This window comes from Moschus berezovskii, chromosome 3 (genome assembly GCF_049115385.1).
Source record: "Moschus berezovskii isolate FMDL1 chromosome 3, NW_MosBer_1.0, whole genome shotgun sequence".
NCBI classification, from domain to species: Eukaryota; Metazoa; Chordata; class Mammalia; order Artiodactyla; family Moschidae; genus Moschus; species Moschus berezovskii.
In genome coordinates, this window is record NC_142462.1 from 112,181,077 (window position 1) to 112,193,901 (window position 12,825).

The window sequence follows — 12,825 nt, forward strand, 5'->3', positions numbered from 1 at the left end:
CCGTCTGTGGGGTCGCACAGAGTCGGACACGACTGAAGCTACTTAGCAGCAGCAGCAGTGACTTACCCAGGAGAGTGTTACTGAGTAGCAGAACTGCGGTTCAAACCCAGATTCAGAGCCCACTTGCTATAACACATGCAGCAAAAACAAACATATCAAATCTTACTAGAAGTAATACTTTTTCTAATGATCGCCTTTTTGTTTAATAATGAGAAAAGGAGAATAGTAAGAGGGAAAATGTAGTAGGATTTTCTCATTAAAAATAACTGATGAAAATTTTTGATAAAAGTGACACAAAACATTTACCAATGTTTGGAAGCATGTAGGTTTTGGCAAATTTTCTGAATATATTTCCTTATCAGTGACAAAATAGAACTGAGAAAAGCAGTAAGGACGATATGAATTATACACTACTGCTTATAGAATTTATATGGGACCAGGTAGAATTTATTTATTATAGCATCACATTTCTTTTGAAAGGTGCCTGATTATTATAAAATAATTAAAAATCCAATGGACTTGTCAACCATCAAGAAAAGACTACAAGAAGATTATTGCATGTACACAAAGCCTGAAGATTTTGTAGCTGATTTTAGATTGATCTTTCAAAACTGTGCTGAATTCAATGAGGTGAGAAGGCGGGGAAATAGCAATGTGAAAGTGATGTTAAACCAAACACCTTACCAACAAATGAGGAGATGAAGATATCTATCTGTGGTAGCATAAATTTTCAAAAGTTCGAGTCTGTGTTAAGGAATGAAAGAGGTCATTAGGAAAACGTTATCCACGTGTATAGTCAAAGGTTTATTATATGGTGAGTGGAAATGCAAATTACAGTTGACAACTTAAAAACAGTTTAGATAATATTTTTCTCTAACCCAGAAGAATTCTTTGTCATTCTCACCTTTATTTCTTGAAATATGGCATTTCCAGACTTTAGTCTTTGTGATATTGAAATATTAAGAATGTGGTTTAAATAATTCTTAATTAAGAGTTTTCTCAAAAACTTTATCATCTAAACATCTATCAGACTTAAAGCTTTTTGATGATAGTTTGTCCTTTGTATCAGTTACTCATTCCAGAGGTAGATATTATATTTGTTCTAAAAAACACGTGTTACTGGATTCTGATTACAGCATCTGTTTGATATCTTTTTGGTAATCTAGATGAGTCAGTGCCTTTATTTACTTCTTATCTGCTCATCTCTAGACTTTGTCTTGCCCCAGACTATTATTTACTTTACATCAAAGCTGTAGGTAAACATTTCTTTCGAAACAATCTACTGATATGCAAAATCTTGAGGTAAAAGGGAACAAAATGTAAGAAATCTACTACTTTTATTGACTTAACATTTTTTTAATTCATATTTTTATTTTTATTCAACAGCCTGATTCAGAAGTAGCCAATGCTGGTATAAAACTTGAAAGCTATTTTGAAGAACTTCTGAAGAATCTTTATCCAGAAAAAAGGTTTCCTAAACTAGAATTCAGGAATGACTCAGAAGATAATAAATTTAGTGATGACTCAGATGATGACTTTGTACAACCCCGGAAGAAACGCCTCAAGAGCATAGAGGAACGCCAGTTGCTTAAATAAGCACACTGGCCTGTGCTGGGTTTTAGATTTTTGTTTGTTTTCAAAAAACATTTTGCCACTAATTTAACATCATTACCAAGAAGAGTTTGTGACCATCTTAAGTTTTCAATGTTTACTAGACTCCGATTTCCTTAATAACCCATTTATTTTAACCTTCTTATTAAGAAAGAAAGGAAAAGAGGGAGGAAGGAAGGAAAAAGGAAGAAAGAAGCATCAATAACAAAATAAAAAGACATTCTTCCCACTTCCTGGATTTCAAACTGCAGTCCCGAGTGACAGCTACTATACAAAGGACTTTGTGTGAACTCCAAGTTGAAAATTTAATGTGGTCTGGATGTGTGCATTAATCCATTTTTAGAAAATACCACTACTCAATTATGAACCAACATGAGTTAGGTGTACTGCACGTAAGTACAGTACTCCATGAATATCAGTGGTGATAAGAGTTCTATCCTAGAGTGCCCACTGGTGCAGCAAGAAATTAGACTAGATGCTGTTTAAGAAGGTGCCTAATAGTTTATCATGTAAGATGGCAACTGTATTAAAGAAAAAGGAAAACAAATGTTTGATTTTTTTGTTTTTTTCTTGTCTATAGAGGTGTTTGATATAGCAGCTTTTCAAGGCCATTTTCCATGTTTCTAAAACCTCCCTTCTTCCACTGGGGAAGGAAGTAAGTGTACTTGTTTGGTTTTGCTGTGTGTCTGTGTGTGGACTGGTTGCATTTTAACTGTGCAGATGATCCTTTTATAACAAGACTCATTGTCTGCAGTATGGCTTTTAGTGGAGCCATCCAGAATATGAAATACAGCAGTGTGTGCCATATTTGATGTAAAGATTCTTCAACTTATACCCTTTGGGGCGTTAGATACAAATTCCCCTGTAAGCGACAAGTTTTTGTGGTTTTCATCTGTCTTTATAAATTGGAATGAAAGTCTTTTGTGGAATTTAGAAGCAGGCAGTTAGAGGGAATTATAGTGAAATTTAAATTTTTTCTAGAGCATCTATTTTTCAGAATCAGAACCTCAAATTGATTCTTTCTGACTTAATCTGGTCTTCATTATCATTCTGTTGATGGAGAGATATAGAAAACCTGCCTTCTGAGGGTAAGCATATTCTTAATGGGTCAGCCTTGGCTAGTTTAATTGACTTTCATGTATTCCTTTTACTTGTTCAGTATCAAGGAAGATAACTAGATTAAGATAGAAGAAAATTGTTGTGCCATTTCCTAATCTAACCTTTGACAGAATACATGAAATTTTTTAGTTTGCCGAAGTAAACCTTTGTTTATAAAACATCAATTGGCTGAGGAAATTTTCCTCTTAGGCCAGTAGAATAAAAATATAGCTGACTTGACAGAATTTTATCCTTTGGATAGTGTCAGGTCCCATGAATTAAACCTAGAGGACTTATTTGTATCCACACGGTATTATTTCTTCAAATGGATAATTTGAAAATGCCCTGTGGCTAAGTCATTGGGTTTTCAGGTACTGCTGAAGATAAAATGAGAAAATACTGATAATTTATTGGCAAGAGCATCTCACTTTGTGTAGTTTAGTCCATATGTCAATTATGTATTAAAGGTTAAGAAACCATAATTCACTTTTCCAAATATGCGTTTCAGGGAAGTTGTTATTGTTGTTGTATGGTTTTGAGTATGTATTTGGCATTTATTCTCCAAAGACGAACAGATTTTGGTAATAGTGCATTTACCGCTTGATTGTCTTTGTTCCCGCGTCTTTAACACAGCAGCCATGGAGCTTATGCTAATCAGTTTATTGTTTTTATGTTAGAATACTTCCTTAGGACATTTTCTTCTTTCGCATTTGTCTCCTTAGTTAAAGGGGGGCACTACAGAAAAATTTTGAGGATGATCACAAAGGGAAGTAGCACTTAAGAGTGAACAATTATAATTTCCTAAATGCATCTGAGCCAGAATGTCTACTAATGTACCCAGAACTTTCACTGTTACATTTGGTGCCATGTGAATCTTTTAAAACAATATTTTTCTTTCACCTTTATATATACACACACGCACACATATATATTGCTGAATGAAAGGCACTTGACAACCACATATATTAAAAGAGTTTCTCTCTCCAAATAGCATTTTCTTAATAGTCTTTAAAGTCCTGTGACCTTATTAACAGGTGCCTATGTGTCCAGGTGGATCCCAGCAGATGCCAGTAAAGTAGTCCTTAAATTATAATAGAATAAGCTATCAGACGAGCCTGACTATACCTCATGCCCATTTGGAGAGCACTCCTTTCAAAAGATCAGTGCAACTCAAGCAACCTTGACCTAAACTTTCAAAACTCCAGTTTTTACCTCTGATCAAAAACTCCTGGAGATTGCCCTCTAGATTTAGAACCAAGAGCCTCATGTCATATCTGCAGGACTCCCAATGCTGAAGAGGGATCACATGATGAGCAGGCCATGTGGCAGCTAGAACTGACTCAGTCCAGCTCATCAAGTTTTCCCAGGTGCCAAGCATCTGATCTTTCCCATCAATAAGAAAACCCAATACACAGTCACTAACTTATAAAGATAATGTATACCATATTAAATTCCAAATACTATCTGGCAATACAGTTACCTTGTCCTTTGAATTAACAGGCCCTGCTTTTCTTTTCTGAAGGGTAGGAAATGGGAAGGTCCTAAAAGGAAAATGTCCTCTTTTGGTAGCTTCACTTTCTTTGCCAAGCTAAAGAATGGGCTCCACATTTTACTACTACACAGTAGTGTAGACACAACACAATTTAGGACTGCTTTCAAAAAGATTCATTCCACAGTCAAAAGGGTGAGTATATGAATTTGCATTTCAGTTTTCTCTTACTGTTAACACTGCTTAAACTTTTAAATTTAGGTTACATAGAGAGACTAGTTAGACAATGAAAGGAGGAACTAACTCCTTTTGATCTACAGATGAGCGTGAATCCCAGCAGTAGGTTGCTTCACTGGAGCAAAAGGTTTTTAAATTTAAATAGAAGATGTACTTATTTTCTTTTCATCTGTATCTGTTATGAATGAGAGAAACTGAGTGATCTGATTGGCCATTAAAATTATGGACACAACCATGAGTTCAACCATCTAATTGCTTGTTGAAATAGAAAGTGAAAGTCGCTCAGTCTTGTCTGACTCTTTGAGACCCCATGGATTATACAGTCCATGGAATTCTCCAAGGCAGAATACTGGAGTGGGTAGCCTTTCCTTTCTCCAGGCGATCTTTAGAAGCCCTCCTTTAAAATAACCATGCACATACATATTTTAAAAAAAAATTTTATAATATCATGTAAGTTAAGAATTATGTATGTTATCCCTTCATCTTGATGTGAATTAACTAAAATTCACATCTTGGTGGCTCATGTTCTTGAAAGAGAATCATGCTAGCCAGTCAGATCACAGTTTCTCTCCCCATGAAGGTTTTGCTTATTGTGAAGGATATCTGAGGCAGTAGTCTTTGTTGTTGTTTTTAATTTGGGAGAGTCAACTGGTGCTTTGATTTTAATAAAAATCGGCTTTGATGAATTTTTACTGTGAATATTTTACCACAACAAGGAGTTTTTAATGGAAAAATTACTGTTTGTCATTCAGTAGAACATTAACTAGTGTGGGTCTCCTTCGTGTCCTTTGTATGCTGCTGCTGCTGCTGCTAAGTCACTTCAGTCGTGTCTGACTCTGTGTGACCCCATAGACGGAAGCCCACCAGGCTCCCCCGTCCCTGGGATTCTCCAGGCAAGAACACTGGAGTGGGTTGCCATTTCCTTCTCCAATGTGTGAAAGTGAAGTCGCTCAGTCGTGTCCGACCCTTAACGACCCCATGGACTGCAGCCCACCAGGCTCCTCCATCCATGGGATTTTCTAGGCATGAGTATATATTCCTCTATAAAATCGGTCCATGCAGGGATGAGCTGTGCATGCTAAGTCACTTCAGTCATATCCAACTCTTTGCAACCCTACGGACCATAGCTGCTAGTCCATAAATAATAGGAAGACTTTTAAACAAGCAAAAACAAAACTCTAACACAGGAATTTCACAAACTTTAAAAGATAAGCAAAAAATTAATTTGGCAAACAGGAAGGAAGAGGAGGGTGTCAGTGAGCCATTAAGGGCCATGCTTTGGCAATGATGCTGGTTCTCTAATCCAGTCATTTAAAGCATTTACTGATGAGGATGTATGTTAAAGCTCAAGATATAATTCCCAAATAAAGGCATTGACATTTATATTACAGGAGGATTTTTTGTTCACTGTAAACTGTGCTTTGAAGAGATTTTAAAAAATCAAATTCTCTTCTATACATAAAACTAGATCCAGACATTCAACTTCTGTCTTATTGCATAAAGCAAAATATGCTTGTACAGAGATTAGAGTTCTGTTACTATTGTTAATACCTCAACTAGTATTGTCTTTTAATGGACTGTGAAACCAATCCAAAAAAGTTTTTACAAATAAATGACTTGACGTTTGTTGACTTCCATTTCTACTAGTGACTGAAACAATTAAGGTAAGCAATATTTATGAGTTTATAAAAGATTTCTGAAATTCAGTATTTGAATTAAAATTATGTTGATAGGGTTTGCTGTAGACTAGTGTCTTCTAGGAAGCTTGAGTACTAGACAGTTCTAGACAACATTGTATAGTATCTTAAGCTTGGATACCGCCACATTGAAAGTTCCTGAAATCCTTGGGAAGGTGCTTAAGCATCAGTTTTGTCAGTGGTTTTCAGTCACTGCTATTCTTTGATTTTAAGTATTATTTACTGCTAAGGTCAGCGTTAGGGTTTTGAGTTAACTGTTTGTCATGGGTTGTTTTTTTTTTTGGCTGCCTCGGGTTTTGGTCATGATGCACAGGCTCTCAAATGTGGCCTGTGGGCTTAATTGCCCTAGTTGTGGAATCTTCCCCAACCAGGGATCAAACCCACATCCCCTGCATTGGCAGGTGGAGTCTTAACCACTGAACCACTAAGGGTTATTTGGCTAACCCTACATATGTAGCCAAGACATATTTGCATCAAAAATATTTTGGCCTAAAATTTTCAAATAACTAGACTAAGGTCTACGAACTATTTAAAAATATTAAGGATGACAATTTAGGTAATCCAAACAAACTTTTATTCAACACTTCATGAAGAAGGCAGTGGTTCAGAGAACAACAAAATGGGATGGAAGGCAGGAAGTTTTATGGGGTAAAGAATAACGAACCGGAAAGTTAGTACAGAGACCAGAAATTGCTTGGCATCTGTTGATTGGCTGACTGGATGTATGGCAGGTCTGGTCAAGTAGAGCATTTATTGGGAAATGAAAGTAAGTTTTGGTTTGTGTACATAGCACCCCCACCCGAAGTGGCTTCATGTTGGGCCTAGAATAGGCCTGGTACCACCTTTGGATCATTTTCTTGACCAGTTGAGAGTTTCAATTAAAAATATCAGTCCTAGTATGACTTTCAGTTACTATTTCCACTTTGGGTCTTAGTGTAATGTTCAGAAGAGATGTCAGGCTTGTATTCTTGGAACTGGTTATGTTCTCTTCTCTTTGGTCATTTTGGTCAGACAGTCGTTAGCTGGTCAGTGGCTACCCCACATGCATTTAAAACTTTCATGAGTACACAGCCTAGTAGGGAGGCAAAAATTATTAGCATCAAAATAATACCCATTGTTTGGAAAGTATTCCTGAACCAGGGTTTCCATGTCTAAAACTAACTAGAATCAAATAAGTCAAGAAATATGGATGAGGGGGATACTTCTTAAAGCCAGTTGGTCTTTTTATGTGTTTCACATAATTGGTCTATACTTCTCCAGAAGTATTTATCAAGGGAGCTTGTTCCAGAGACCCTGAGGCATTGGAAAACGGGGGGGAAGTTTATGATGGGCAAAAATAACTAACTCCAGGATCACCAGCATCACCACAAATCTAATGGTTGGAAGTTGGATTGTGTTCAATTTGAAATGGCCTGAGGTATATGAGTAATAGCATTCTTGGGAGAAAGCAGTCTGCTATGGGCTACTTCTCCTCCTCCTCAGTTTTTGAGGTCTTCCATGTTTACACAGTTGTGAAATAAGGACAAAAGTTTTGACACTTTAACAGCAATGTCGGTGGTCAAGAGTACTTGATAGGGTACTTTGCATGAATCTCATTTTTGTAAAAGGATCAGAGTAAAATAATAACTGTCTATAAATGATAAGACTTTAAAATACTAGTGGTTAGAGAGCTGACAAGAGTTCTATTATGGAATTGACAAGAAAATGTGGTTATTTCTATGACAAATAGATATCTAACATTTTAAGATAATAACTAGAATTATGACTGATACCATTGTACTAGAATGTCAGATTATCTGGAATTTAATATAATTTCTTGATAACTTATATTAATAACATATGCTGCACAAATAACCTAACAGAATTAAATATCACTTATCTGATAATGCTTTTGCAATAATTTCTGGAAATATATTCATCTTCACAGGAAATTTTTCAGCATGACACAAAACATGTTCCAAATATCTTTCAGTTATTCTGTAAAAGTCAGTCTATGCTCAGTAATTAATATTTCAGAATTTTCTCTTACTTGGAAATGATTCAATAAATATCCAAATTTAATCTCAGTATGACTTTAAGGTTTCAAGTACCAAAAAGATTTTGGAAACAATTTTTAAGTAGATACCATTCTAAAGGAGATCAATCCTGGATGTTCATTGGAGGGACTGATGCTAAAGCTGAAACTGCAATACTTTGGCCACCTCATGCGACGAGTTGACTCACTGGAAAAGACTCTGATGCTGGCAAAGGTTGGGGGCCGGAGGAGAAGGGGACGACGGAGAACGAGATGGCTGGATGGCATCACCGACTCTGTGGACATGAGTTTGAGTGAACTCCGGGAGTTGGTGATGGACAGGGAGGCCTGGCGTACTGTGATTCATGGGGTCGCGGAGAGTCGGACACGACTGAGCGACTGAACTGAACTGATACCATAAAGCATGATTATTGTTGAAAAGCTCCTTTAAAAACTTATTTATGTCTGTTAACAATTATGTTTGGATTACTCATGAAAATTTCATGAGACTTATTATCTTCATCTAATTTCTTGCTGACAAATTCTGTAAAAGAAATAACATGAACTTATTTGACTTTTAGTAAGCCTGGTAGTTTAGTCACTAAGTCATGTCCAACTCTTGCATGCCCACAAACTGTAGCCTGCCAGACTCCTCTGTCCATGGGAATCTCCAGGCAAGAATACTGGAGTGGGTTGTTACTGCTGATAACTTTAAAGATGTGTCTATTTTAATTAAACTGACAAAACTTAAACTACTTTTTTTAACCAAAGATTATCCTAGATCGCATGAACTTGAAAAATATAGAGTTTACTTGATTTATATAAACTTCTATTTGTCTTTAAGTCAGTTTAATGGAGCTCTTCACAAATTTTGGCAACACCATCCAGAAGAACAAAATCACACATCTGTGACATACACATAGATATAAGATCTGTATACTGATCGTACAGTTTTTCAATTTTAGCCACGAGATGGGTATGATAATTCAAAACTCACTAGTTTATAAAAACAGTTGGATCCAAATTGTGTTTCTGGCAGATGGAATGAATTAAGGTTATGTGCTCAGAAAGTTTAAACTGTTTTACTAGTATTTGTGGAGAAGACGTAAGATTTTTTTCATTTGCCTAGTTTCCAAATACTGCCCACCCCCACCTTTTTTTTTTTTTTTTTGTAAAAAATTTCCTCCCTGAAGTTTACATTCCAAAGAGATGAACCTCAGTTCCTAGCAAAGACACTCAAACATCTCACAGGCATTGACAAAGAATGCAACTTCCTCCAAGAAAGATGTTACCTGAAGCCAGCATTTTTACAATACCTACAAGCCTTGGGGCTTCCCTAGAAGCTCAGCTGGTAAAGAATCCATCTGCAGTGCGGGAGACCTGGGTTCAATTCTGGGTTGGAAAGATCCCCTGGAGAAGGGAAAGGCTACCCACGCCAGTATTCTGGCCTGGAGAATTCCATGGACAAGATCGAGCGACTTTCACTTTTCACTTTCACAAACCTTGTGAGATATGAGAGAGGTTCTGATTAGTAAAAAGGATAGGTGAACTTTTTCTGGTCTTACAAAGACTCAATTTGTGAAACAGGAAATAGGATTGGATTACAGGATTACAACCTGAAAGATACCAAAGGGACCATCCACCCAACACCAAATTTCAGACTGGACAGTGACTATTCCTGGCTGTACTGAACAAACACCAAGAGCTACTACCCTCCCTAGATCCAGAGTCACTCCCAAAGAGAGCCAAAAGAGAGAAGTGCTTGGACAGTTTCTGGAGGAGCTGGCAACAGTTGGTAAGCTGCAAATGGGATGCAACCCACATTTCTGTCCAACCATAGTTTGTGGCCTGATAGTTGAACTGCCTCCATACACAAGAGGAAACAACCCCCATGTGTCAGCAGGCAGAAAGGCCAGCCAGTTCTCAGGACACAAAAAGGCAATAGCTATTCCTGGGAGAGAAAGGATCAATAACCAATGAGTTCCCCAAACCAGATTCCCAAGAGTCTTCATTTGGAAAGGGAAGGACGTGAAATTTCTCTCTGGACCAGAAACTCCAGTGACCAGCAGGAGCTGACTTCGGTAAGAATTCTCACTTTTGGCTAGCTTCTGTGGGTTTTCCCAGGATTCCGATCTACAGATTCCAGTGAGCAGAATTTACAGTAAAGAGTGTAAGTTCTGGCCTACTAGGATTTTACAAGGTTTTCCATTTGTTTTAGTTTCCCCTTGGCTGTTTAAGGGAATAACTGTTAAGAGTTTATCAGAAAATCCCTCAGAGTCCCATTCACCCTGGAAGGGCCGCCTTTGAGAGTAGATCAGGGGGTATTCAAGTTCAGGAGGAGGGGGTTTATTACCTTAGTTATCTGGCCTTGGAGCTGTTGCAGTTTTAAAACCAACTTGATGAATGTTTTTGGTCTTGTCTCTTCAAAGTGGAAAGGTAGTTCAGTTAAGAGGATTAGGAGACAGTATTCAGGTAAAGAAAAATAGTTGGTGGAGCCACATTTGTGTTGTTTTCTCTGATTTTTCAATAGCCTTTAGCATTGAATCTTTCAATGAAGCTGTTTTGGAATTTTGCAGCATTTTGGAGTCTTCTGCATAGCAATTAAAATATATATCCCATTCTGGTTGATTTGGGAACACTTTCACAGGTGGTTCTTAAATAAACAACGTATCTAACTGGAATATCCTTGATGATGGCCATTGCAATGCTAGGTTGTCTTAGATTTTGCCATTTCTGTAGATGTCTGCAGTTTCCAGGACCACAATTATTATGACAGAATAAGCAGGTGTGCCAGAAGATGGACTGCTCAATTTTTTGAAATTCAAGGATCTCAATTCTTTAGGTAAGCCTTGGGTCTTTGGGAACCAAATTACTACTTAAGAGGGATGTACTCTGCTAGGCTGGGGATCTGGTGGTATTTTACAGTGTACTTTGTTGCACAGAATTTTTCTTGAGATTGTCAGGGGGCCCAGTATGTATCTAACCCAGTCCATGACCATCTTAGCACATGAGTCTTAGATTTAGGTGGGAAGCACTCTAAAATCTTTCAAGTGTTTGATCCATGCTTACCAGTTTTACATCTTTGGATTCAAAATTCCTCTTAGCAATTGATCTATTTAATCTTTAAATGAGAAGATTTCTTTATAAAAGCTGCAGTCACCCTAATGACTTTTAATAGTATGACTTGTGCTGCTTAGATGATGATGTGCCATTAGTTCAAACAGTTGTAATTTCTTATTTTCCAAGTCTCCCCACACTTTTTGCTGTGGACTTCTCTTTATGCATCCCCTAACTGCTGCCATCCATTGTGGGTTCCCAATATAGCTGTCTTGGAACTTTTCTGGGAAATAAGTATACACACACACACTTCTTTTTCCCCTTACATAAAGTTTGTTTGGATCAGAACTGTGTACAAAGGGTCGGAGCTCAAATCCCTAAGTGGCTTGCCCTTGGTTATGATGAGAAAAACAACACAAAGGGTTCAGTGGGCTCTTGGCCTATGCATCTTGTCCCACAGGCCATTGGAAGTCAGCTTGGGATTCCACCCTTCCCCCCGAAAGACTGTTACAGATGATCAAAGATGACGATTTGAGCAATCCAAACAAACTTTGACACTTAAAGCATGCACTGTCCACTTGCAGGGGCCCAAAGAACTGCAAAGGGGAGCTGAAGGCAGGAGGATATAAAATAAGGAATAAGGAGGTGAGTAGAGAGCCACACTTGGCTTGGTGTCTGGCCAACTGGCTGTACCGTGTTTCTTGTCAAGCGGACCATTGACAGGGACATGAAGGTTATTTAAGTTTTGGTTTGCTGACATGGCACCTGGGCAGGAGTGGCCCCATCTTGAGCCTTCAAACTTACTTCAAAAAAACCACTATGGCCTGTTAGCCAAATTCAGCCTATGGCCTCCTTTTATACAGCCTGAGAGCTAATAATGTTGTTAACATTTTTAAAGGCTGGCGAGGGCTGTTGACAGAGACCATATGTAGCTCAAAGTCTGAAATGTTTACTTTCTGGCCCTTTATAGTCAGTTTCCTGACTTCAAGCCATTTGTGCCTGTAGTTCAAATAGGAATGATTTGCATACACATGGTTCGCTAGTCCAAGGACACTTCATCGTTGTAGCAACAAATTCTTTTTTTTTTCCATTGCAAAATGGGAGTGGAAGGAGTAGGGGAGTCAAGTCATTGGGTATGGATTCCTCTTTTAAGAAATCTACGATAAACCCAATGAGCAACCAAAGACTAAATGTAAAAACGTGGGTGTTTTTCTTCCACAGCATACCTGTGCGCACAGGTATGATATGCTTGCAAGTGGTTGTTCCCCAAAGGGCATATGATTACATCATGTAGAAAAGCTTGCTATACTCTAATGAAATTAAGAGTCAAAATAGAATGTCTGGGAAAAAGTTTATTCGCAGCTACTTTAGTTATTATATACCCAAGACTGCAATGAATGTAAGCACATTCTTTTATGAAAAAGTAATTTTCATTATAAAGTATGGAGGTCACAATTGAAGTATGCTAATTTTACTTGTGAATTTGATGACTTCTATTTGTTTTGAAAGGCTTAATGATACCATCTCAAACTCATGTCTTAGCTACAAAATTTCAGTACAGCTTTTGCTGTATACCTCATGGGAGAATATCAAGTATAGGTTTGTCTGATACTTATTACTTA

At 37.6% G+C, this 12,825-nt stretch overlaps 1 protein-coding gene across 2 annotated transcripts in view; it reads left to right on the forward strand.

Annotated features, from left to right (window-relative positions):
• TRIM24 (tripartite motif containing 24) overlaps window positions 1–6,066 on the forward strand; it is a 117,881-nt gene extending 111,815 nt beyond the window's left edge. For both annotated transcript variants that reach the window (XM_055421333.2, XM_055421332.2), the window contains exons 18-19: window positions 481–630; window positions 1,387–6,066. In XM_055421333.2, coding sequence (XP_055277308.1) covers window positions 481–630; window positions 1,387–1,596 — 360 coding nt within the window. In that variant the 3' untranslated portion in view covers window positions 1,597–6,066. The remainder of the gene's footprint in view (window positions 1–480; window positions 631–1,386) is intronic.
• Window positions 6,067–12,825: the final 6,759 nt, after the last annotated feature.